The sequence below is a fragment of the Notothenia rossii genome, assembly GCF_949606895.1.
Source record: "Notothenia rossii genome assembly, chromosome: 4".
NCBI classification, from domain to species: Eukaryota; Metazoa; Chordata; class Actinopteri; order Perciformes; family Nototheniidae; genus Notothenia; species Notothenia rossii.
Window position 1 is genome coordinate 58,448,870 of NC_136902.1, and position 24,425 is coordinate 58,473,294.

General features: G+C 40.5%; 2 protein-coding genes across 3 annotated transcripts in view; one reads left to right on the forward strand and one right to left on the reverse strand.

The window, feature by feature from the left end:
* Window positions 1–1,548: 1,548 nt before the first annotated feature.
* hnrnpul1 (heterogeneous nuclear ribonucleoprotein U-like 1) lies at window positions 1,549–20,489 on the forward strand. 2 transcript variants are annotated; one of them, XM_079676102.1, is made up of 17 exons: window positions 1,549–1,703; window positions 2,189–2,425; window positions 2,967–3,166; window positions 3,197–3,482; window positions 3,828–4,026; window positions 4,135–4,208; window positions 5,409–5,548; window positions 7,268–7,367; window positions 8,741–8,853; window positions 9,276–9,542; window positions 14,353–14,475; window positions 14,562–14,690; window positions 16,751–16,919; window positions 17,693–17,974; window positions 18,373–18,515; window positions 18,615–18,905; window positions 19,665–20,489. In XM_079676102.1, exons 2-17 carry the CDS (start codon window positions 2,221–2,223, stop codon window positions 19,776–19,778), a joined length of 2,835 nt encoding a protein of 944 aa, XP_079532228.1. In that variant the 5' UTR covers window positions 1,549–1,703; window positions 2,189–2,220; the 3' UTR covers window positions 19,779–20,489. The 2 variants fall into 2 exon arrangements, with proteins under 2 accessions (XP_079532228.1, XP_079532227.1); XM_079676101.1 differs by having other exon boundaries at window positions 2,967–3,482.
* A 40-nt stretch (window positions 20,490–20,529) lies between these two features.
* The window catches only part of rasgrp4 (RAS guanyl releasing protein 4), a 44,177-nt gene continuing 40,281 nt past the window's right edge, over window positions 20,530–24,425 (reverse strand). Inside the window, 6 exon segments of the mRNA XM_079676104.1 lie at window positions 20,530–22,020; window positions 23,332–23,561; window positions 23,652–23,783; window positions 23,871–23,907; window positions 23,993–24,140; window positions 24,259–24,368. Of these exon segments, the coding sequence (XP_079532230.1) occupies window positions 21,916–22,020; window positions 23,332–23,561; window positions 23,652–23,783; window positions 23,871–23,907; window positions 23,993–24,140; window positions 24,259–24,368 (762 nt within the window). The 3' untranslated portion in view covers window positions 20,530–21,915.

Genomic DNA, 24,425 nt, shown 5'->3' on the forward strand with positions numbered 1-24,425 from the left:
TATGCTTTTTTTTGGGACACATTTTGTGTTTTATCCTCTCTTGAGGGAAATCCTGAGATATAGGCCAACTGTATTTAAACAGTTACAACCTTTACAAAATAAGTCTTAAAACTGGTAGAGTGAAAAGCACATTGTTTCTCAATGAAGGGGCATAGAACTGGAGTGTGGCATAATATAAAAATACTCAAGTTAAGCTTTTTCCCCCCCAGGAGAGTACCTGCTCTCAGCAGGCACTAAAAATGGGGGTAAAAATTCCCGGCACTAAATACTCTTTTTGGGTCATTCTACAGAAAAGGTGGAAGTACTGTCACTTACTTTTGCAGACACCAAAATACATGATGTTGATCTAATACTCACATTCATTATATATGTTGAATAAATAGAGATTGTCTTTGCAATGGTACTAAATAAAAAAATTGTTTTATACATAAATTGCTATTTATTTAAAATGCCAAGTTCAAGGAACTGCCTTGTCACTTTGATCATACATGGAAGTGGAGCCTATAGTTTTCATTTCAAAAAATGTTTTTTCAATAAATAAATCTCATTCATATTTACATAACATTACATACATTGATTATAACACTGAAATGGTAACAAAAAACGCAAATTATTAGTAATAATATCCAATAAATGTCAGTCACCCAAAATTACGTCATTGGTGTTACTGCTACACAAAACGCTTTTATTTTTGAAATAATGTACTGTCTCTGAAGTGCTTCCTGTAACAAGAGATCATTTGAGGCAGTGCAGTGGACAAAGACATAAGGAAAGTCAGATACTTCTTACTTTGTTTGTAAAAGGTGTCATTTTATCTTCAAATGTTACGTGCGTCTTTCAAGTCGCTGTCATTAGTGTTACTCATTGCATAGCCCTAGGGGTGAACATTTGAATTGGAAAATGTATTGTATTGAAGAGTTAAACGATTTTGATATTGACTGAAACCACATTTGGTCTGACACATTGCAGCCATTTTGTTAAAATGGTAGTGTTTTCTCCAAATTGTCACTGGTGTCACGTTCCTATGTAAATAAGCATTGTATAATGTATACAAATAATAAAAATAATAAAAATACTTTAAGCTCTACTTGTTGTGGATTCATCTAGTTAAGAGTTAGTTATTGCTATTCAACAGGTTTTTAGATGTGTTTAGAAGGAATATATTTCAGCAGATTTGTATCACCCAGATTCCACCTTTTCTGTAGAATGACCCTTTTGGTGTGAAAGCGACATAAGGGGTACTAACGTAACTGAAAGGGGAAAAGTACAGGGGAAAGTATTCCGGTGTGAACGCGCCTATTGTAAACTGCGAATGTATTAGACCTCAGCTGTAGGCCGAAGAGATAACGGCGGGGAGGTTTTGAAACTACACTACCCATAATTCATTCGCATGTAAACACCGCCTCACTTCCTACTTTGGAGTGTTCCAAGTGTTAGACGAGAACAAACACACAAACTAGTCTGATATGTTGGCTTCCCCTTTTATTTTGGCTGTTTAACTTCAACTCACTTTAACAAAGTTGTATTTAGCAAGCACAACGTGGGCACCTCGTAGGTTAAATAGTAGAAGAATTAACCTTTGAATATGCGCAGGTCTTGTTTACTTCCGGTGGTTGGTTTCGGTCTGGTTTCCGCCCCATAGAGGGCAGCAGCGACACTCCATCTGGTATCACAACTGACCCGCGCAACTCGCATGAGACCAGGTAGGCCTCAACCTTATTTTTATATTATTTTTGCATTACAACCATATTATAAAGTGGGCAAACTATGCATGGACAACCTTACTTGCATTCAAAATAGAAAAACGCGTGCAACTTGCATAGTTTTTAAGTTGTATTAAACATTGCTTGTCTTGCATCGGTTGTCGATGCGTTAGCGCTAGGCTAAGAAGGTTACCAACATTAGCCACGTAGCGATAACTTGAATCGAATGCTGCAGTAATATGTTTACTTTTCATATACCTATAAAGGTAAGGGTAGTAAAGCTTAAATTACTTAATGGTTTATAGATATTTTTAAACCAGGTACAATGGGTCTGTATATATCCATATCTGCTAGCCTAGCTAACCTGCTAATGTAGCCTGTTTGGCTCAGACACAGTGCCGCCATCATATATTGATTTGAAAGTTGTAGACGGTGTTGTAAGCTCTAGCGTTACTTCAGCTTGTTTTACTGTCTGTTTTTGTTAGTAAACTAATAAAGGAAACACACATCTGACACAATGAGTTTCGACGTGAAGAAACTGAAAGTCAACGAACTGAAAAAGGAGCTCCAGCGCCGCGGCCTGGACAGCAAAGGCCTGAAGGCTGATCTGGTGGAGAGGCTAAAAGCCGCTCTTGAGGCCTCCGAGCCGGGGGAGCAGGAAGAGAACTTCGGCCAGGAGTACCAGGACAACGAAGATGGAGAGGATGTCCCAGAGCAACAAGGTAAGCCCCATGCATGCTGTTTATTTAAAAAATAAATGTTCTGTTCCATCAGACTTTGATTAAAGATTAGATTGAACTTTTTAATTGACAATGTACAGTTACCAAGGCAACGAAATGCATTTTAGAATTTCACCAGAAGTGCACGAAAGTAAAGTGCAGTGTTATGCACTAGTGCTGCACGATTTGAGAAAATATATACCAATAAAAATTAAAAAAAACGGATGTCTCAGTTACGGCATAGGAGTGATAAGAAAAAAAGTTGAATTATTCTCATTTATTATTGAAAACATTTGTATTATGTGTATAGAATACGTTTTTTACGCCTTTAACAGATATAGTTATTCTGCAATTTGAATAGTCCATGCTTACGTATTGTCGTTTTCAATAAAATGTGGATTAATGGTGCAGCACTATAATGCCCAGATCATTATATGAATTAAACTGTCATATGTGAAGTAGATGAATATGCAATTTCCATCAAAGTGCTTTATTTTTCTGTTCTTATGAGCTTGATGATTTTGAATGTTCATTTTTAATGTAGATGAAGATGGAGCTGAGGACTCTGGTGATGTCGATGAGGGTGGGGATGATGATGATGATGATGTTGAAGGTGAAGTCGACAGTGAAGGGGCCGCCGATGTTGTAGCAGACACCAAAGAGGATGACGATGTTGTAGCAGGCGCCGAAGAGGATGGCGATGTTGTAGCAAATGCCGAAGGGGATGGCGATGTTGTAGCAGAGGCCAAAGGGGTTGGCAATGTTGTAGCAGAGGCCAAAGGGGTTGGTGATGTTGTAGCAGACGCCGAAGGAGACAGTGATGGGGATGTTGAAGGCGAAGCTGGGGCCCCCCAAGAAGAAGATGAGGGTCGGGATTCAGGTGGTTACTACGAAGATGAAGAAGCAGAAGGCGAGCCTTTTGAAAGCCAGCCGACTTCAGACTCCTGTCACAGCATGCCTGACTTCACAGCAGATGTCGAGTTACACAAATCTGACGCGGTGCCTGAGGAAGAAGCCAAGCCTGTGGCCGAGCCAGAGGAGAAAGTGGAGAACAAACCAGGTGATTTTCCATCACCTACATAATAATGAATGATGTGTTGTAATGTGATTTTGCCCTAGTTATGGGCAAGAACTGATATGGAATATGAAAGGGGATGAGTCAAAATGTCGTATTTCAATGGAATGCTGTAGCTCCTTTTATTAATAGTTTGGGGCACTGACCACATTAAAACATAGTTAGCACAAGTGTTTAGTTCGGCCTAAGTTACAGGCACCAGGGAAACAGAATGTAAGCATATCTTTAAAACATCTCCAAATATGGTTTATTGCAAAGCTGTTATCTTAACTAATATTAGTGGTACATTTGTAATACTGACTCAAGCTCACTGTTCATGTATTATTTCAGAAGTCGAAGTGAAGATGGAAGATGAACCCGAGGCTGCTGGGAACACAGAGCAGGAAAGTCAGAGGACAGAGCATCAGGACGGAGCCGTTCAGGGAGAGCAAATCAAAGTGGAATCTGATAAAGCCGGAAACAACAGTCGCAAGAGACCGCACGAGGAGAGCCGGGGCTACAACTACTACGAGCATCGCGAGGAAAAGAGGTATGCTCACACCAACACTATGTTATTAAACCAGCAGTTGATTGGTGTGGGTGGGAATGTTGTGGTTGAAAGTGTCCGTCAACGTCATACTCTCCTGATATTGTACAGATCCCGCACACCCCAGCCCCCTGCTGAAGACGAAGAGGAGAATATAGACGACACTCTGGTTACAATTGATACGTGTGAGTAAGAGGATAATGCACATCTCTTCACAGTGATAACTTTTGAGAAATGTAGTCAAGGCCATTCAGTATGTAATGTTCCATATTATAGTAATATTTGCATTAACCCAAGGTCTACAGTGCTGCTTGTCATGAGTTGGAATATTATAGCACACTATTGAGAGTTGATCACCCAAAAAGTAGCTTTTTAAATATATTTTTCTGTATAAATCAAATCAAAACTTACCTTCTCCTGGCTACTTATAATGTTTTTTTAATTATTATTTTAGGTGGGTTGTTTTTTTTAATGATTTTATATATGACTTTTTTTTTCAAAGTTGGTATATACCAAACACTAAGGAGTCTCCTGAAAAATGGATTATGAGGATTAAGGTTGCAAAATTCCGGGAATTTTCTAAGATGGAAACTTTCCACAGGAATTTATGGGAATAAACTGGGTATTTTCAAAATTGAAGGTTGGCTCTTCATAGGGAACTTAAACATAGTTGGGGAAAGTATGTTTTTGCATAATCTTGACTAAAACAAACGGATTCCATTTAAAGTACACTTGAATATCCATGCCATAGCACACTTGTTTGTAGTCTTTGTTTAACCAGGTGAAAGCCCCTTGAGATCAAAAGATCTCTTTTTCAAGGGTGACCTGCAGGACATTAGTTATACATGTAACATAAAAACAACAGAACAACAATAAGGATGACATACAACATAATGTACAGTTTACAAACTCTATTTACAGTGACAGGTACCATGGGTATCAAACAGCATGTCACCCAAACACTGCTTACTGCATGGCTATTGAGACCACACCCCCTACAGGCACTGTGCATTCCTCCATCAAATGCACAGATGAGTAATGTTTAACTCAACATTCCTGTTTTCGTTCTTCAATGAAACAAATAATTGTTCAATAAAATAATTAAAACTTGTTCTGTTCCACTTAAAAAAAAAAGATTTGTTGAAATGTCATGTTTTTTGTGTCGAATATTTCCAAAATTCCCCAGCTTAACTTCCCATGGAAACTTTCCGCCCCTTTGCAACCCTAATGAAGAGGCACTGATTTGATCATACAAGTGCTTTTACTGTAACAAATGACACATTATCTACTTTCTTAAAACCTTTTCAGACAATGTCGCTGAATGTTTTGCAGGCATGTGTTGGATCTGTACTAATGGACCCAAACAAAATTTCCGCTCTTTTCAGACAACTGTGACCTGCATTTCAAAGTTTCCAGAGATCGCTACAGTGGTTACCCTCTGACCATCGAAGGCTTTGCTTACCTGTGGGCCGGCGCACGAGCCTCACACGGCATCACCAAGGGCCGCGTGTGTTATGAGATGAAGGTACTACATTAAAAGTTTTTTAACTCTAAACAAGTGTGCTTACAACCATCAGGTGGCGCTGTTCACGTTTCATCAGGTGACCCTGGTTCTTGACCATATGTGACCCGCTCTATCGAAATCAGTCGGAAGTCACAAGGGCTAATTTCAAAATAAACGTGGATTTGAGTAAAATATATAATATGAAACTTTATAAAATCACACAATTAATACATTTTTGAAGCTTGTAAAGGGAAGAAGACGGCTCTCACTCGCCACTCTGCTTTTCCTCAGCACCTCCCTCCGGCTGAAATTATGAATGTAAGGCGTATAGTAATCATAGATAACACGGCAGGGTCCGTTACAGTTTGTTTTTATCTGATTTCAATTAAACAAAGTCTTGGCTTTCAGAATATTAAACTTGTTTCAGCAAATTCAGATGATAAATACAACTTTGAAGCTTGTAACGGCATAATTACAAGCAGAGAACGGAGTAACTTGACGTCACAGCAGGCATAACAACAGCCTGTGTTTCTCGTGAGGGTTTTCCCCGGGAAACAAACGCAAAAATACACAAACACACTCACACGTATACACACACACACACTCGCGAGCTTCCCCCAGACCAGTAATCCAAATGAAAATATCTTCCCTCCGTAGTATTTTGATCATTTGCTAATAATCAATCAGATCGATGGATTCCAGAGAAGAGGAAACTTTGAAGGCCTTTTTCTCAAAACGATGACTCTGTGACAGTCATTATATAATGTGACATATTTGGAGTACAACAACAATCCTGATATCATTAGAGAGCTAGGAATCTCCTCTTTCCAACAGTGTATACTAGGGATGTCCCGATCACCTTTTTTTGCTCCCGATCCGATTCCGATCATTTGATTTTGACAATTTGCCGATACCGATTTTTCCCGATCCGATCTTTATGCAATGCATTAAGAGAAAAAAAAGCATTCAAGTTGTCCCTTAAGGTTATTTTTTCTTATTTAAATTGGATATTCTATCAAACATGGATATAGCTTCTTTCTTTCAGCATTGGATCAAAACAAAATAAAGCTTTCAGTACTCGTTAGCTTACTGCTACAATTAGACACTGCGCCCTGCCCACTCTGTTGCCAGATTTGAGAGAAATAAGCAACCAGGTCTTTGAAAACAAGCCCCAAAGAAGCAACACATACATGATGTTCTGTAATTTGAAACCAAAACTAAGGCCTCAGGATGACTTTAAGACTTGAACATGGTCATTTTTGTTTTGTAACATTGAATACAAAATTTAAAAAAAAGTATTAATACATTTTTTTTTTTTTAAATCCCAATCCCCGATTTTTTTTCTCCCGATTCCGATCTTTTGAAAATCACGTGATCGGCTCCGATCCCCGATCACGTGATCGGATCGGGACATCTTTAGGGTATACAACTCAAAATGTGTCTTCGACTGATTTCTATGGAGTAGGTCACATTTGTATTCATTACTTCTGAAACATCAGATGAACAGTTCTTTCTTTTTGTCTTTTTTGTTCTTTTTGTTTGTTTGACAATATAGATTTTAAAAGCTCTATACTGCCTAACCTTAAGCCAAGCAATGTTATTTAATGTAATTTAGGAGATTTTACAACCAAAACATTCATTATTCATCAACTCACTACAAATGTGATGACTTGTTGCTGTTCTATATTTCCAGACAGTCCTCTCTAGATATTTTAACCTGATCCATGTTCCGCTCTTTAGATCAATGAGGAGATTCCTGTAAAGCACCTGCCCAGCAGCGAGCCGGACCCCCACGTGGTCAGAATCGGATGGTCTCTCAACCACTGCAGCACTCAGCTCGGTAAGACGATGAGGAACTGCCCAGTGCATGACATTAAGGATTTTGGGAGATGGCCCTGTGGGCCATCTAAGCTAATTTACAGATGGCCCTGAGCCCAATAGAGATTGCCCTGAAAAATGTGCGTGGACGAAATGGCACGAAGGGTTTGGGGGGCCTCCCCCTAGAACATTTAGATTTTTGCAGGTCTTAGATGCTGTCTGGTGCATTCTCTAGACTGAATTATAAGATGAACCATCACAATATTATATCGTACAATTTCAATTGTATTCTTCATTTCACTTGTTTGTTCTTGTTTGTGTTTGCTCGCTTGCATGCCCTGCATAGCTATAAGAAATACTTAAGTTGTTGGTCAAGACACTTTCCATCTGTTGAAGGCAAATGCCTTCCCAGATGTAAAAAAGTAGAAAACATAACATTCAGTTGTAACTGCCAAAACAAACATTATTTACACTATTATGGCCCCTGTTAAAAATGTTTGTAATTATCTACTGTAAGTTGGTCGAACGAATGCCTCCTCATCCGGAAGCTGACCGAGCAGACCCGAGGAGCAGTAGAGAGGAGCCGAGCGCATCCGCGAAGCATACAACATGGTGACGTCGGAGTTCCCGTTAGCCGGCAAATCTAAATCTCTTCGGTCAAAAATAATTTCCCTTTAGCACAATACCGCTTCAGTTGCGCCACTTATGTGACAGACAAGAAGAGTATGTGACAGACAATAATAGTCAATTCTAATGTGTAACACTTAATGTGGAGAAAGAGATGTCCTGTCTGGGTTGATTGTGCGTTGATCTGTTGGTAATGCCTCGGGGTTCCGGTGGGCATGTAAACAAATGCATAATGCTGCGCTATACTTTGTGGCCTCACCCGGTTGCATAGCGACACTTATTGTTTAGGTCTCTTTTAATAAGCAGGTAGTCATATCATTAGCTAGAACTAGCTGGATCTGATCGATATGGACATACACGCGAGTGAAGTCTAATTTGACGGGAGAGAGAGATCAGCTGCTGCTGCTGACGAGTCGACACGCAGCTCTGCATGATCACATGCAGCGGTGAGCGGACAAAACACACACTTCAGGTTAGAATATCACACGTAGCTATTTTAATTACCTCTCAAACTACCTAAACTACTTATAGATATGTTTTAGTTTTACTGTCGGGTCACTCATTACTGGATCCGCGAGCTGCATGATACTGGCATAATAGATTGCCCGATCGGGCAACCAGCAGGTGAGGCTTCATGGCCCGAGCTAAATACTAGATGGCCATCGGGCAGTCCTTAATGTCGAGCCCTGACTGCCCAAACACTCAAAAGTAGGCTTGACATATCGTGACATATAATATAAACTAAATATTTTGTTCCTGATTTTGAAGGTGAGGAGCCCTTTTCCTTCGGATACGGAGGAACAGGAAAGAAGTCTGCAGACTGTAAGTTTGAAGACTTTGGCGAGAAGTTTGGGGAAAACGACGTCATCGGCTGTTACATTGTAAGTAATGATCTTATTTTAATTCAAACATATGACAAAAAAGAAGCATAAAGCACTTTTTGAGTTAATTTAGGCCTTGTAACTAATTTACAAGCACTTACAATCGTATGATCTTGCTTGAAGTGAACATATCTACGCTTTCCTCGTTGTTCGGAGTTTGAATCTTTATGGTTTTCTGCACTTATTGAAAGTCCTTTTGGATAAAGGTGTCCTCTAAATGATATGTAATGAGGATACTTTCAATCACCTTTCATGGTACAGATGTATTGCAATGTAGTAAAGAACTTTCATCTTGATGGGTACTTATTTGATGTTATTATGTTATTAATGTGTGCCCTCGTTATTCAAGAATCTACTCTTATCTATGTGTTTTTCGCTGCTGTGGGACAGATGAGGGATTTCTGATTAATTTGCTTTTTCAGGACTTTGACAGTGCTGATGAGGTGGAGATGAGCTATTCCAAGAACGGAGTCTCCCTAGGAGTGGCTTTCCGGACAACCAAGGAGGCGCTGGAAGGTCGTGCCCTGTTTCCTCACGTCCTCGTGAAGAACTGTGCTGTGGAGTTCAACTTCGGACAGAAGGCAGAGCCGTACTTCCCCCCGCCGAGTGGATACACCTACATCCACGAGCTCAGCCTGGAGGACAAGATCAGGGGCACCAAGGGGCCCGCCAGCAAGTCTGAGTGCGAGGTATGGCACCTTTTTTTTATCTTACACAGTATACACAAAAAACTGACAATAACAATTGACAAATCAGAAAAAGGTAAATTGTGTGTGTGTGTGTAAGAACTGTCAAGGATACATTATTAGTTGTAATATCCAACTGGGAGGTCATTAGTTTTGTATACATCACACGTTTTCCCCCATCTATTGTATAAAGCATGAACTTGATTTCTCATCATGGTTATTTTTTCTATTCCATATTTTCATTGACAAGATCCTTCCATTTACAGTTTTCCAAGTTATCATCTTTAAACCTATTTGATTCTTCTTCTTTACTGTTCTGGTGTTTTCGATTAGTTGGATAACTGTTTTTTCTAGAGAGAAATATTTGACAGTTCTTTTATGTACACACTCAAAGCTTTGCATTACCAAAGTATATGATATGGTTTACCTGTTCCTAGGCCTGTCACGATAATTACTTTTGTTGGACGATACATTTTACCGGAAATGATTGCAATAAACGATAATATTGTAGCGTAATATTGCACCGTTGTAAGACCATTTTAGACCGCGGACATAATATCAGGGCTCTCGACTAACTTTTTTCACTATCCTCCCGGAACCGTCCCGAAATACAATCTAAGCCGTCCCAAAATTAATGTGGACCGTCCCGAATTTAAAATATTAGTTTTTCTACTACTTATCATTAGTTAAAATCATTCAAAGTGACCTTTAACATAAATAAAACATCATACAAATCATTAGATGATCATTCATCAACCTTTTTATTTGAGTAAATCAGTCAATCACATGAACAAAGGCCAAATATATTTAAACAAACACACAAACGAGAAAATTACTAATATTGAATCAAATCAAGTCCCATCCAATTATCAAAAAAAAAATCCAACACTCTGTCCTGAAGACAGAACCCAGAGTAACCACTAACCAGGAGGACAGTCTGTAACACAGTCAGGAGACCTTTACAAACTGCCCCGCCCCCTCGCACACAGACGGGAGAGAGAGATCTCGTCTGGATTGGAAAGCTCGAAAATACATCATAGACGCATGTTGTAGTTTTATTGCATATTAGAAACGGAGTTGGATAAACTAAAACTGCGATATAATGTTTATGTAGCAATACTACATATGACATATATTTTTTAAATGTCTCCAGTACCGATAAAAAGTCAGATAACGTCGGAGCTTAACGTTACCACTGTCTTTAATAATTCCGGCCCGGGTGGAGCCCGTTTAGGACCGGGGCTCGGTACCCATCCATACATGGGGAGAGGCGCAGCATATTGCTAAGGACTAAATACGATGGAGGGTTCTCATCTCAGCCTTATTACCCATAGGGGATGAAGAGGAGTAAGTAAATAAAGAGGCCGGCGCTCCAGGGTCTGGTTCTGCTGTGCGTTTTTGTGATGTAACGGTAAAACATTTCAGAATTCCTCCACGGGATACCATTGTCATTTTACATCACTCAACCCGCGAAATACACACACTCAGTACATAGCCTACTGTAGATAGACCCGCGAATTTGCGGGCCAGGAATTCGCGGGCACAGCCAGCTGTGCGGCTGGCTGACAGCACATGGGCACAGCTCACGTGTGTGTGTGTGTGTCTGTCTGTCTGTCTGTCTGTCTGTCTGTCTGTCTGTCTGTGTGTGTGTGTGTGTGAGTGTGTGTGTGTGTTTCGCGGGTTGCTAAATGTTTTGTGTTTATGTTGACAAGGAGGTTTAATAATTGTGTGCTACACACAACGTGCAGTCGATTTCATTTTCATCGCCGTTTGTAGTAGAGTTAGCAGGGTATTTTTATTTTAACTCTCGTCCCAAATTCGTCCCAAAATTATTTTTTATCCTCCCTGACACTATTTTTTTCGACGACGGGACGTCCTTAAGCTCGAGCCCTGATAATATATATTAATAATTCAAGTACATCCTTTCAAACAGAGCTTTTTTATTGAACATTCAACATTGCAAATGAAATGTGAAATAATATTCAAATATATATATAATAAATAAACAAATACATTAAATTGTAAAACATTTATTAAATCACACACAACCAAAACAATAAATTAAATAGACTCAGGCTGGAAAACAGAGCTCGCTTTCTCTCTCTCTCTCTCTCTCTCTCTCTCTCTCTCTCTCTCTCTCTCTCTCTCTCTCTCTCTCTCTCTCTCTCTCTCTCTCTCTCTCTCTGTCTGTCTGTCTGTGTACAGCAGAAAAAATTATCACAAAACATAAAATATTTTAGGGGTTTTTTAAATTATTTTTAAACTGTGAATAATGTATTCACTCAAATAAATATAAACATTAAGGTGCAGAATTTCGATGAACTGAAATAATCTGTATTTGAACTTTACTGTACTAATACTCACAAAACATAAAATATTAGTTTTGGGTTTTCAGTTATTATTAAACTGTGAATATTCACTCAAATAAATACAAAATAAAATAAACATTAAGGTGCAGCATTTTGATGAACTGAAATAATCTGTATTTGAACTGTACTGTACTAGTACCTAAGCAGCCAGTTTGACATTATGACTTGCTTGTCATTGTATTTTCATGCTTTTTTTTAAAGAAAAATTAACTTGTCCACATTGCTTGCCGAAAGGACAGATCTGCTGGCACTAACAATGTCTCCTGCTGTGGAGAACACCCTCTCACTAGGGACAGAGGTAGCAGATACAGCCAGGTAGCGCTTTGCTAACATGGCAACATAAGGATACTTGGCGTTTGTAATAGCTTTGGTTCGGTCCACCTGTCTTTGTCCGTCATCCTTGTACGTAACTGCCAAACCAAAATGTTCCCAAACCGGAGACTTCAATGATTATTTTGACCCACAGTGGGAACTTCAGTCTCATGACAATTATGAAAACAGAGGAGCGGCATTTCGCCGACAACTGCGCCGACACACACACACACACACTTGAATTGAGGCGAATATTTGTAATGTTCAGAGATTGTGTTTAATATTCATGAAAATATTTGTCATTGTTCAAATGATAATAAACAAACATTTGCATAAAGCATATTTGTCCACTCATATATTGATAAGAGTATTAAAAACTTGAAAAATATCCCTCTAAGGAACATTTAGAACAGATAAAAAATGTGCGATTAACTATGGACAATCATGCGATTAATCGCGATTTAAATATTTTAATCGACTGACAGCCTTAATATATATATATATTAGACAGCCCTAATATATATATATATATATATATATATATATATATATATATATATATATATATATATATATATATATATATATATATATATATATATATGGGTACGTTGTGTTTCAGGTACATTCAAGTCCGTAGGTTCGCCTCATTGATTTGGCTTAAATCCAAAATATTCCCACACCCGAGATGGAATTAGGTTTTGCAACCACTTCCATTTAACTTCAAATTCCCCTCAAGTAAGTCACACGTTGGGTCCTTCTCAGGTCGATTATTTTCATTTCCTCGCTCCTCGGTCTCACCGGAAGTTAATTTGTTTTCTCCATCTTGAGTAGCGCCCCATGGGGCTTATTTCTGCCGGAGGACCAAGGAGCGGGGAACGATAATGGAGGAGCGATAACCGAGGAATCACCAGACCATCCTCCGATGAAATCCACAGATACTTGCTCTGCCCCCTTACTGTGTTTCGCTCACTGATTGGACGATGCAGTGCGTGCACTGATCTGATGCTTCTTGACATGAGAGCAGTTTCCCAGCGGAGTGAAGAAAATACATGAACCTCACGGGAGTCACTCCTCAGTTTATACCATGTTTTATTTCAATTAATGTATCATTTAGTTACAAATGTGTGATATATCTGAACAACAAAGTGGTCAAAAAATGTTTTCTTCATTTATTGGAAACATTTTCATGATCGCTTTTTTCGTTTATACATTTTAAGAATGGCGTTTATCATTTTTGAGAATGAGTTCTTTTTTTATTTAATGTAATTGGGTCAACAACAGATGATACAAATGTTTGTGTTAGTAAATGTGTACTAACAGAGGCGGGGGTGTTTGTGAAAATAACGGGGACAGAGCTGGCTGCTGTCAGACGAACAGCTGTGCAGCGTCATCACAAACGGACGTCGCTTCACGTGACGCTCCGGAGGAAAGGACGTCCCATTGCTCTTAAAACTCATTTCACTGCATCTCGTGGTTTCCTTGCATCTCTCCATGCTTCCCTGGAGGGAGGGACTAAACGCAGGGAAAAGACGCAAGTGAGGGACGCAAGGATTCCATTTAATCGACCTGAGGTGGGCCCTTTGTCTCCTGCTTGTCTCTATATTATTAATTTGGCTGCGACACAGCTTCACGTGGAGTGTCCTGACCTGGCTGTGTGTGAGCCTCGCCCCTCACGGCGCCGGCAGACACAGCGTGCCTGGCTAAAATGCTGGTAAACAAACACGCATGTAAACGGCAATTTATCGAAGACAGGCCTACCTGTACCCTCGCCTACTGACCACATTCTGTCCATCATTTGTTTACTTTAGCTTTCTTAAGGAAATGCTGTATTTCAGTTCTAAAAGTAAAGGTGTACTTGACATGTATAGACAATATCAAGTCTTTTCTTTTTAGAGATTAAGAAATTCTACATATTTTTATATAATTTTAGGGCTGTAATTGTCGAAAGATATGAAGCAATGTTGCTCACTTACATTTGTGATTGATATGTATACAGAACTCATGCAGCCCAAAATACTTCAATATTATTCAGAAGAACTCTTTGTTGTTAATTTTAGATCCGATTATTTTCTATTGATTCTCAAGAGGATTTGTTCAAATGGAGTAAAGCATGATGTTCTTTGTTTCAGATCTTGATGATGGTCGGCCTGCCTGCCTGCGGAAAGACCACCTGGGCCACAAAGTTTGCACAGACTAACCCTGAGAAGAAGTACAACATCCTGGGCACAAATGCCATCATGGACAAGATGAAGGTCGGTTGAGAGACCCCCCCCTGAAACTACACAAACATTCACACGGTTTTCCAGTGCATTGTATTAACTGAGCGTTTGCTGTGCAGGTGATGGGTCTGCGCCGGCAGAAGAACTACTCGGGCCGCTGGGACGTTCTGATCCAGCAGGCCACGCAGTGCCTGAACAGGCTGATCGAGATCGCCGCCCGCAAGAGACGCAACTACATCCTGGATCAGGTACTGCCCTCCCACCCACACTCTGCTCTGATAGTCGCCACAGTCAGTCTATGTGCCCTGATGATCACTCTCTCTAATGGACTATTTATTTATCTTTCAGGGGGGCTGTGTGTATTATAGAGTAGAAGATCACCCTCTTGTCACTTGCTTGTCATGTATTGTAAAGGAAAAATTCTGAATGGCTCTCATAAGTGACAGAATACTCCATGTTTTTCATCTCTCAGTATATCTGCTACCTCTTGTCATAATACAGTATTGTTTGTGTTGTGAATTTCAACAATGTACAAGTAAACCATGACTATGTAAAGATGTTGAGAAACAAGTAAGCTCTGACTGGTGAGTAAGAAAAACACCTTCCGTTGCTAATTTAATAAGACAGGCTTTGTTTAAAAGCTATTTTGAAGTGAGATACATGGAACTGTTGAGTGTGTTTTTTAATAAATTGACCCAGAAGGTAAGTAATGACTAACCATTTTCAGATTTTTAGACGCTTGTGTTCTGCTAATGTGACAAAGGTAGGTGGGTCTCATGGCGGACATTCTTTTATCTGAGGACAATGTGAGTACAAGCAGGTAGGTTTTATCTGTGTGTTATTGTTCACTGGGACTAGAGAACGTATGAAGATCAGGTAAGTGCGGGTAAGTGTGGGGGACCCTTTAGAAAAGCAAGGTTTGGACATAAGCTACTGTAGATAAGTGTTGGACTCTCCGTGCTAAAACCTTTGCTTTTTTCTATTTTTAGAAAGAGAAATCTTCCTGTAAAAAGTAAGAATTGTCAGAAGTTTGTCGATGTTATGAAAGAAGTATTTGGCATTACTTATACTGTATTTTTCTTATGTTCTAATATTATTATATTGTTTTAAGTCGTTTTGCCATTACTAAAGATTTGCTTTTCTGAAACCCTAAAATGCTAAATGTTGGTTAGTGTTGCAACCAGCCGTTCCTTGTGAGGGAGGCAGTGAGTCTGGATAACGGCTAGTGTTAGCCAAGTATCTTTTTCATGGACTTGATGCTGACTTTACTCTTGTACGAAAGGTGTTTTAAAGTCTGAATCTAACCTTTTAATTAAGGGTTGTTTTAACACGCTGTTCCCAACTGCACATGTGAAACACCTGAGGATTTGTTAAAAGGTTTCATTCCACTTTCATTTCTTTGTAGACCTCCTACCAGCCAGTACATGTCATTGAGCAGTTTTTACAGTAGGCTCTACAAGGTATAGTGATTTTAAAGTGAGGCCAAATCACTGTAGAGATGGAACCAAAATAGAATCATAAATCATGTTATGCATATATTGCGTTTTATTCAACATATTTGTTCCCAGTTATCATATTCCCCAGTAATGGACAGTATTGCATGAAAAGATAGTATTCATAGTTTTCACAATGTGACCAGTAAAAATCATCTAATGGCAAAATATAAGTTTAACACCTAAATTGCATGTTTTGTTTTTGCTTCAGCCATATTTCTTCCTCTTTTATCAAGTGATATACGAAGAATTTGAACAAGTATTCTGGTTCTGAACCTGAATTACTGAACTATGTTAATTTTTAATCTTTACACGTTCTGCAAGTGCATGGCACATTTATTTAAATTGAGGTAGTGGGCAAAACGCTTACATGAGTAGTTGCTAATCATATAATACAGTAATAACTCTTAAACATAGTTACAAGAAGAACATTTTCACTGCACAAAGGCATTATTAAGTAAGCACTTGAATATCCATTTGACTATTAATTTTGTATGATTGATCTGAAACTTGTACGTCTGTTGTTGCGTAACTTGAGCTAATGAACGGGACAGTCAGGATATTGTGGGGTCCCTCTTTGTGTCAGTATGTCGTCTTCCCCCAGAAGCCACTGTGTTGCTGTTTGGCAGAGTGTGAGGTAAGTCTGTGGAGTGACGAGAGGCCATTAGAACTTTCAGTAAAAAGCGTAGACTTGACATCCAAGCCAAACCTCTCTCACTTCATTATTGCAGGGTTCCAGCTTCCTTCCAGTGGAAAGCCAGTACAAGTAAACAATAACAAACAAGCTTCTACTTCTTTCTTGTCACCATTGCTAGACAAATGTATATGGATCAGCAAGGAGACGAAAAATGCGTCCTTTTGAAGGTTTTCAACGCAAGGCTATTGTAATTTGTCCCACGGACGAGGATTTAAAAGAACGAACATTAAAGCAAACCAATGAGCAGGGGAAGGATGTGCCCGATCATGCTGTTTTAGAAATGAAAGGTAGGAACGCTGTGGAAACAACAAAACAAAAACACCAGATCTACTTTTTTTACTTTTCTATGTGTTGTCTCTAAAATCAAACTTGGAAGATGACCCTCCCTTCCTCCCTCCCTGCCTCCCTCCCCCTCCAATCATAGCCTTTGGCCAGATATCAGACCTTGGACATTTTATTTATTAACAGTCCACGTGAATTTGATTCTTCCTTATTTTTGCCACCCGCTTACTACTGACGCACTGCAAACTGAGCCGCGGGCCTCGTAAAGGTCATGTAATAGCTAAACGCTAACATTGCACAATTTGCTTCCCCGAAAAACGACATTTCCAAATAACAAACTTACAAGCAGTCACGTGCTGAAGTTGTTGGAAGTTCATTTGTAACAGCATTACATCAGCTGTCCTTGGTTTGCAGTGCCGTTTCCTCTTTACCTACCTTCTAGTGTTCCTTTTTGTCCCTCCTCCCCACCTCTCCTGAGCTCCTCCCTCTCCTTCGTCTGCTTCATCAAATGTGTCCTCCATCTTCCCCCGGAGGTCATGTTAGTCCCCTTTACCCCCCGCCATCTGCTGTCATCTACCTGCTCTGAATTTCTCTGAGTCCTGCTGCCTCTGTTCGGTCCTAATTATTTTCCGTTTTGTCTTTCGGTGGTGTGGCTGCTCTGGTCTTCACTACAACCCCCTCCCCCTCTCTCTCTCTTCTCCTCGCCTCTCCATCCGTCCCTGTGCCGGATGGACTGTCTCTCTCTCCTCCTGTGGTCACCTCTGTCACCCCCCACAAGCCAACTTCACTGTCCCCGAGGCTTGCGACTTCCTGGAGGATGTGACGTTTGCTGAGCTGCAGCGTGAGGAGGCAGAAACTCTGCTGAAGCAGTACAACGAGGAGGGCCGCAAGGCCGGCCCGCCCCCTGACAAACGCTTCGACAACAGGCCGGGTGGGTTCCGGGGCCGCGGCGCCACCGGGGGCGGGGGCGGGGGCGGGAGCTTCCAGCGGTACGACAACCGCGAAGGGTCCCGTGGCGGCTACCAGAACCGCAGCGGGGACGGAGGCAGCGGATACAGAGGTGAGCCGAGCGGTGTGTGTATGTCCATGAAGCTGCAGTCTGAATGCTGTGATTTGAGTTCATTGATACACAAGAGGCGAAAGCGTGAAAAGAGAGTGGTGCAGGGATTATGATGCATTTCCGCTGGGGTATTTACTGATGTATTTAATGTCGTAGAACAAAACTTGAAAATGTCTTCAGCTTGTGTTAACATCAGATGCTTTTTCAGGAATCTAAAAAGCTGATGGACCGTTGACTTGGAGACCAGGGAACAGAAAGTGGTCAAATGCTGACTCATTTTTGGGTTTTAGGACTCATTCCTGTACCACTCTGTACAAGACTTTGAAGGATGGACTTTTTTGTATTTTACACTAAGATATGTATATTCCTATAGTAACAGCATTTTTGTGTTTTTGCAGGCAACAATCGTGGCAGCTATAACCAGAACCGTTGGGGAAACCGCGACTCCGGCTCTGATGCACGTAGCAGCTACAACCGTAGCCAGCCTGCAACAGGAAGCTACAACCGCCCCACTCCGTACAACAAGGGAGCATACAGCCAGGTAGCTAACGTGAAATGTTATCTATTCGATCTAAACAACAATTTACACTTAACATTATATTAATGTATTCTCCTAAATCTAATTCTCTTTAACTTCCAGGGCTACAGCCAGAGCTACAATCAAGGGTACAATCAGGGCAGCTACAACCAGAGTTACTATGGCAACTACAGTCAGTACCCAGGATACAGCCAGAGCTACAGCCAGACACCCACCACTGCACAGACATACAATCATCACCACCAGCAGCCCCCACAGGCTGCGCCGGCACAGCAGCAGCAGCAGCAGCAGCAGCAGCAGCAGCAGCAGCAGCAGCAGCAGCAGCAGCCGCCGCCTGCGCAGCAGCCCCAGCAGCAGCAACAGACGCAGAGCTACAACCAGCAGTACCAGCAGGTAGGCACCAACTCCACCTGCTACACTGTCTGTAGTCGAGGAGATGGGGTACTAGAAAGACTGTTGGCTGGATACCCATTTTATAGTAACAAAAAGAGTAGGGCTGCACAATTGGACTATGGACTAGTGCAATATTCAAATTGCATTAAGCAGAATAATTGATAACAAATATTGATTATTCTAGGCCCACAAAACCGCATTCTACACACTTAATAAAAAAATCCTTCTTTTGTACACATCCACTTTTTACAATATCACCCTGTGATCATTTTAATATATTTTAAAATGTTATCATAATATGCAAATGTTTAATTCCCTATAATATCCGCATCATATCGCAATTGCAATAAAAATTGGTTTAGGTAGTATAAGATAATGTCTTGCCTTCATTGACAGCAGCTGTGGGCTCACAATGGATCAGTGTGGGGACTTTATGGTAACACATTCTAAATAGTTATGGCAGTACAATACAGCACACCTTTCCATTTTCTATCCTGCATTTTTTAAATATACATGTTAACAAAAGATTATACTACATCTCAAAAGCTTGAATTTGGGTATAGCAAGGTTAGCCCTGCATGCTAATCACAGGATACTGGGTTTGGTTAGAAGACATACATCTGAGGATTATACAACTGACCTTGTGAACCCAAAGGGAGTTAGGAACACAGGGTCAGTAAGTGTCAAATATGGGGTCAAATAAAATAAAAAAGCAGAAAGTAAACATGTTCTGAATACTGTTTCTATTCCTCCCTGCAGTATGCTCAGCAGTGGCAGCAGTATTACCAGAACCAGAACCAGTGGAACCAGTATTACAGCCAGTACGGAGGCTACCCTGGACAGGGCAGCCAGGGCTCCTCCGGCTCCCAGTAGCTCCACCCTGCATCTGTCCTGCATCCACCCGCGTCCTAAACACTCTGACCTCTGCAGCTAAATGGATTTTGTACAGTCCCACAAATCGAGTCCCCAAACATCTGTCTTCATTCCACCAATCAGTGTACACCTAAAACTGTATGCAGTTTGATGTCTTTTTTTTACTGAATGAAGTCTTACTCTACGCAGTGACCGTGAGTTGGTAGATGACAGGTATCCAAACATTTAATGAATGTTATCTATTATGAATTTAATATGGACGTCCACATTTTCCAACAGATCAGAGAGGTAATTGTATACTTCTAGGATGCATCGTGTGGCAGGAAAAATACAGCAAGGCCTAAATAATTTCGCTTGTTTTGAGAAAGCTTAACAAAGAACAAAAATGCATGCTTTTTACCTTCACCACCCCTTCCCTCCGTCTCGCTCTATCTTTTTTCAGTTTCCGAGCTGGCACATTTGTATTTATCCCGATAAAATCCAAATATTTTTTATAGGTGTGATACTGTAGTATTTAATCCAGTCTTTGATTGGGAAGAATATTTGGCCACTCTTGAGTAGTTTGTGCAGTTTTCTTTTTTTACCCCTTTGTGATTGCTGTCCAGTAGTTTAAATCCAGTTGTGATTTTTTTTTCTACCTGAAAATCTGATATTGACCAGTTACCCGAGCTGTCTTCTTGTCTTTATACAATAAAATGCCATTGTATACGCCTGGAGGTGTCATTTTGTCACTCAAACAAAACACACTGCATCACAGTTGGTGTATCTTTCTTATTTTCAACAAGATTTACATTTTGGACAAAGGACAAACAGAAAGCATTTAGTTAATCGTAAAATGCACATTTTGCAGCACACACATAGTCCCAGTGCAATCCTGCTGAACCTTGAATGAACTGTTGACATTTGAAAGTCAAAAATGTCGTCAGGGCAGGAAATAAACGTCTTCCGCTGCTAGTTTCAGTGCTTTATGGGTCACACTTCACAAGGTCTTTTTGCTAACCAAACAAAGGGTTGGCGATATGGACGAAGTCTTTCATAGCATACATCGTTTTACATTTTGCTGGTAGCAATTAAAAATGTTGATCAACTCTTCCTGAATATGTAACCACAAAACGAACAGTACTTCCGCAGTTTATTTTACTAAAACGTTAGGATTTCTTTGATCATGACACACCTCTTAATTGGAGTGTTGTCCTTCTATTTTATAATAAATTATACGTTTTTCCACCTTAAAGAGTTCGGCGTGCAAAGCTTCTTGGCGTGGACTACTAAAACACGTCACGTTTTGTGGCAACTGCTCCATGTCCACTGGAGATAACAGCAATATTGGGTTTCACGGCGAGTAATGCGTCGCCATGGAAATGGCATATGATGACGCTTCAGATGTGTTGTAGAGCTTTTTAGGGCACAATGTTTAACAATCATTTGTTGGGCTGTTTGGAGCATGTCCACTGGAGTTATGACATCATGTCTCATGGGGGGGGGGGGTGGTGACATGGTCACCATACGAGTCATTTTCTTATCTCTCAATATAGCAAATGAGCCTCATCCACTAGATTTTACGGATATGACCTGTCTTGACATTTCCATTTCATGTTAGCTTCTTGGTTTAGTTTCCAGGAAGTGAAATAGATAGTAACTCATACACGGGATAGCAATTTCCGCACAAAGTCTCATGTATATCCTTTCAAATCACCCAACCTGAGGCTCAACAAACAAATGTTAATGTTTTTCTGGCTTACTTTCCGAATTCATGAGCAGAGTTGTAGTAAAGTTGCCAAATGTAAAGCTTAGTGTTCATTTCCTACCCTGTGTATATTTTGTGTAAATAGGACCCTTAGGCTATGTCTGTTATCATAAGTGGCCTTATACAGTCTTAGCACCAGTGAAGGAAGGCACCTATTCTGAAAACAAAATGAATTACAGTAAGATGATCAAAAAGCAAAACCAACAAGGCGGACAAAAACAAATAATAAAGACAACCATATTTGATGGAGTCCATTCATATGACTGCTGGTATTCTGATGCTAACGGACAGTTCATCAGTTCAACACCATCAGACAGCTTAGTCAGAAAGGCGGTGCTGTCTGGATGTTTTTGTGTCCATGAGTGGGAAATGTTTCTGGAGGTGGAGCGCTCAGTCTGGCTCTCTGCTCTTGTCTTTGTAGAGATGCATCTCCTCCATCTTCTCCTGCAAGAAGGAAACAGGCATGGAGCACCCCCGGGTTCTCTGTGAGTTCACCTGGAAAACAGATAAGGCAAATAAAGACGTATTTAATTGCAGAAACAACATTTCTCTTTCAAGTGGGATATCAGTGTCTCATTTGGCACTAGTTGAGACAGGAACTCGTGATATCAAAATCATTTGAAATGTGTGATAATGATACAAATATTTGACAAATACACAGTGGTGCAGTAATGAGTCCTAAAACTCGGAAATGAGTCTGCATTTGACCAATCCCGGACTTCATCATTGTTTTTTTTATCTGATTTTGGTTAGATGTCTGCAATAAAGGGTGTTGTGGTGAACACGGCAACTGTGTCACAAAAACGGTTGTGACTAAATAAGACTAAATGTGATCACGTTGATCATTAGCTGCCTTTAGCTTAGCAGTGGTGATGCACAGCATGCAACAGAGTTTGTTTATAGCCAAACATTAGCTTTTTACATCTGACGATTGCATTTACTCTTCAAAAATAATGCTGTTAATATGTGGAGCTTTTTTCCAAAATCCAGTGGATAAATCCCATTACATTTTGTGAAAAGAGCGCTTGTAATGCTAACTTCCAGGTCGGTCTACCAAAATACGTCATCACTACATCACTCTGTTTCACGCTTTAAATTACTTTCAAATAACAGCAAAACTGTTCATTTCACCAAATGAATTTAACCTAGGCTACATATTTTACAATGTGCTCGACAGTAAGCAGTATTGGTGATCCGCATGTATATCTCCTGTAATAGCAGCTTAAAGTGAATCACTGCTGGGAGCTCTAACGTTGTAGCCCCTAGTGATGGGAATTACGGCTCTTTGAAGGGAGCCGGATCTTATGGCTCCACTCCTTTGCGAGAGCCGTTCAAAAGAGACGGTTTTTTTTAAGGGGGCGGGGTTAATAGGTTTATCTGCGAAATATACCTTTTATAATTCAATGAAATGTAGCCCTGTTTTGACTAATGATTTATATGCGTACACATATATCACTTAAATCATTGCATTTACAGACCCTTGTAACTCTCTGATTGTAGAACCACGCAAAAAAAGAAGAAGATAGCAACACTTATACAAACTGACAACAAATCTTTGCTGAGCCTAAAAATAATCATAAATAAATATCATAATGAAAATAAATATATTGCAATGCTCAAAACAGCAGCATCCAACAGTCTCTAATCCTTGGATATTACATGTCACTGTATGACATGCATCACTCAATGTTGAGCTCAATACATTGAGCTCTTTGAGCCGGCTCACACATTGAGTCAGTCCAGAGATCTAGACTGACATACTGACATGCTGACATTTATAAGCTACACAAAAACAGAGAAACCCACCTTGCAGGGACTCATGTCCTGTCTCCTCTTTCTCTCTGGGGATGCGTGAACAAGCGAGTTGTGGTGGACTCCTCTCCTGTCCTTCTTCTCGGGGGTCCAAACTCCAGGGTCCGTCTGAGTGGAGCAGTCAGACGACGTGGAATCACTGCTGTTGCTTTTCCAAAGAGCGGTGCCCTGGTGGTTTTCTGTCTCATTACTTTGGGGGAAGACAAAGGCCTCCTCTTCTATATCTGCTAGGGAACAAAACATAAAGACTTCAGTGTCGAGGTCATTTTATAGAGAGGGAATGTTTTTGTGCCTACGATAGAGAAAGGACTTACTCCAGGTGTTACCCTTGATTCTGGTGTCGGGAGCTGGGGTGCAGGGGCACGACCCGGTGGTGTTTTTATGTTTCTTTAAGCAAGCTATTTCCACCAGATCTCTACAGTGCCTGTGGCAGTTTATCCCACAGTCTGAGAGAAGGAAAAAACATGGACAATACAAAAAGCAATACAGCTGATAACTCTGTGGACATATGAAATTATGGATTTTGATCTTACCTTTACAATGGTATCCTTGTTTGATGACTCCCCACAACTACAAGAGAACAGACAGGACACATGTCACACTTCAGTTTGATTTGGCCATTTAAAAAGAAAAAAAGGATATAACGGATACTCACAAAGCCTCCACAATTCTCGCAAAACGTTGGCCGCTTGTACGTGGTTTCGTGGAAGTTATGCGTATTGAAGCTGTAGCCCAGCTTGGCACATATCGACATTCCCCTCATGAAGTAAGAGGTGATTTCTTCATGGCTGATTTCTCCCTCCCTGGGCAGAAAATTCCCCAAAATGTAACAACAAAAAGTGAGGTAGTTTTTTTACAAACAGCTCATGCTGATTTGTGGTTTTACATCCGACCGCGTCACCGCGAGATGCCCTTCCTCACCTGTCAGCTTCGTGAGTGCAGAAGGAGAAGGGGAAGTTGGCTGCTATTTTCTCAAAGTCGTCCAGCGAGATGTATCCATCCTGGTTCTGGTCGTAGTTTTTCATGATGGACTGCAGGGGGCGACAGAACAATCAGACAGTCAGTTGAAACAGTAGAGGAGCAGTTGG

Coding starts and splice junctions, on each gene's coding strand:
- hnrnpul1 (XM_079676101.1), top strand. CDS start 2,221: ATGAGTTTCGACGTGAAGAAACTGAAAGTCAACGAACTGAAAAAGGAG. Junction 17,975..18,372: donor CGGAGGCAGCGGATACAGAG/GTGAGCCGAGCG, acceptor GTGTTTTTGCAG/GCAACAATCGTGGCAGCTAT. Junction 18,906..19,664: donor ACAACCAGCAGTACCAGCAG/GTAGGCACCAAC, acceptor TCCTCCCTGCAG/TATGCTCAGCAGTGGCAGCA.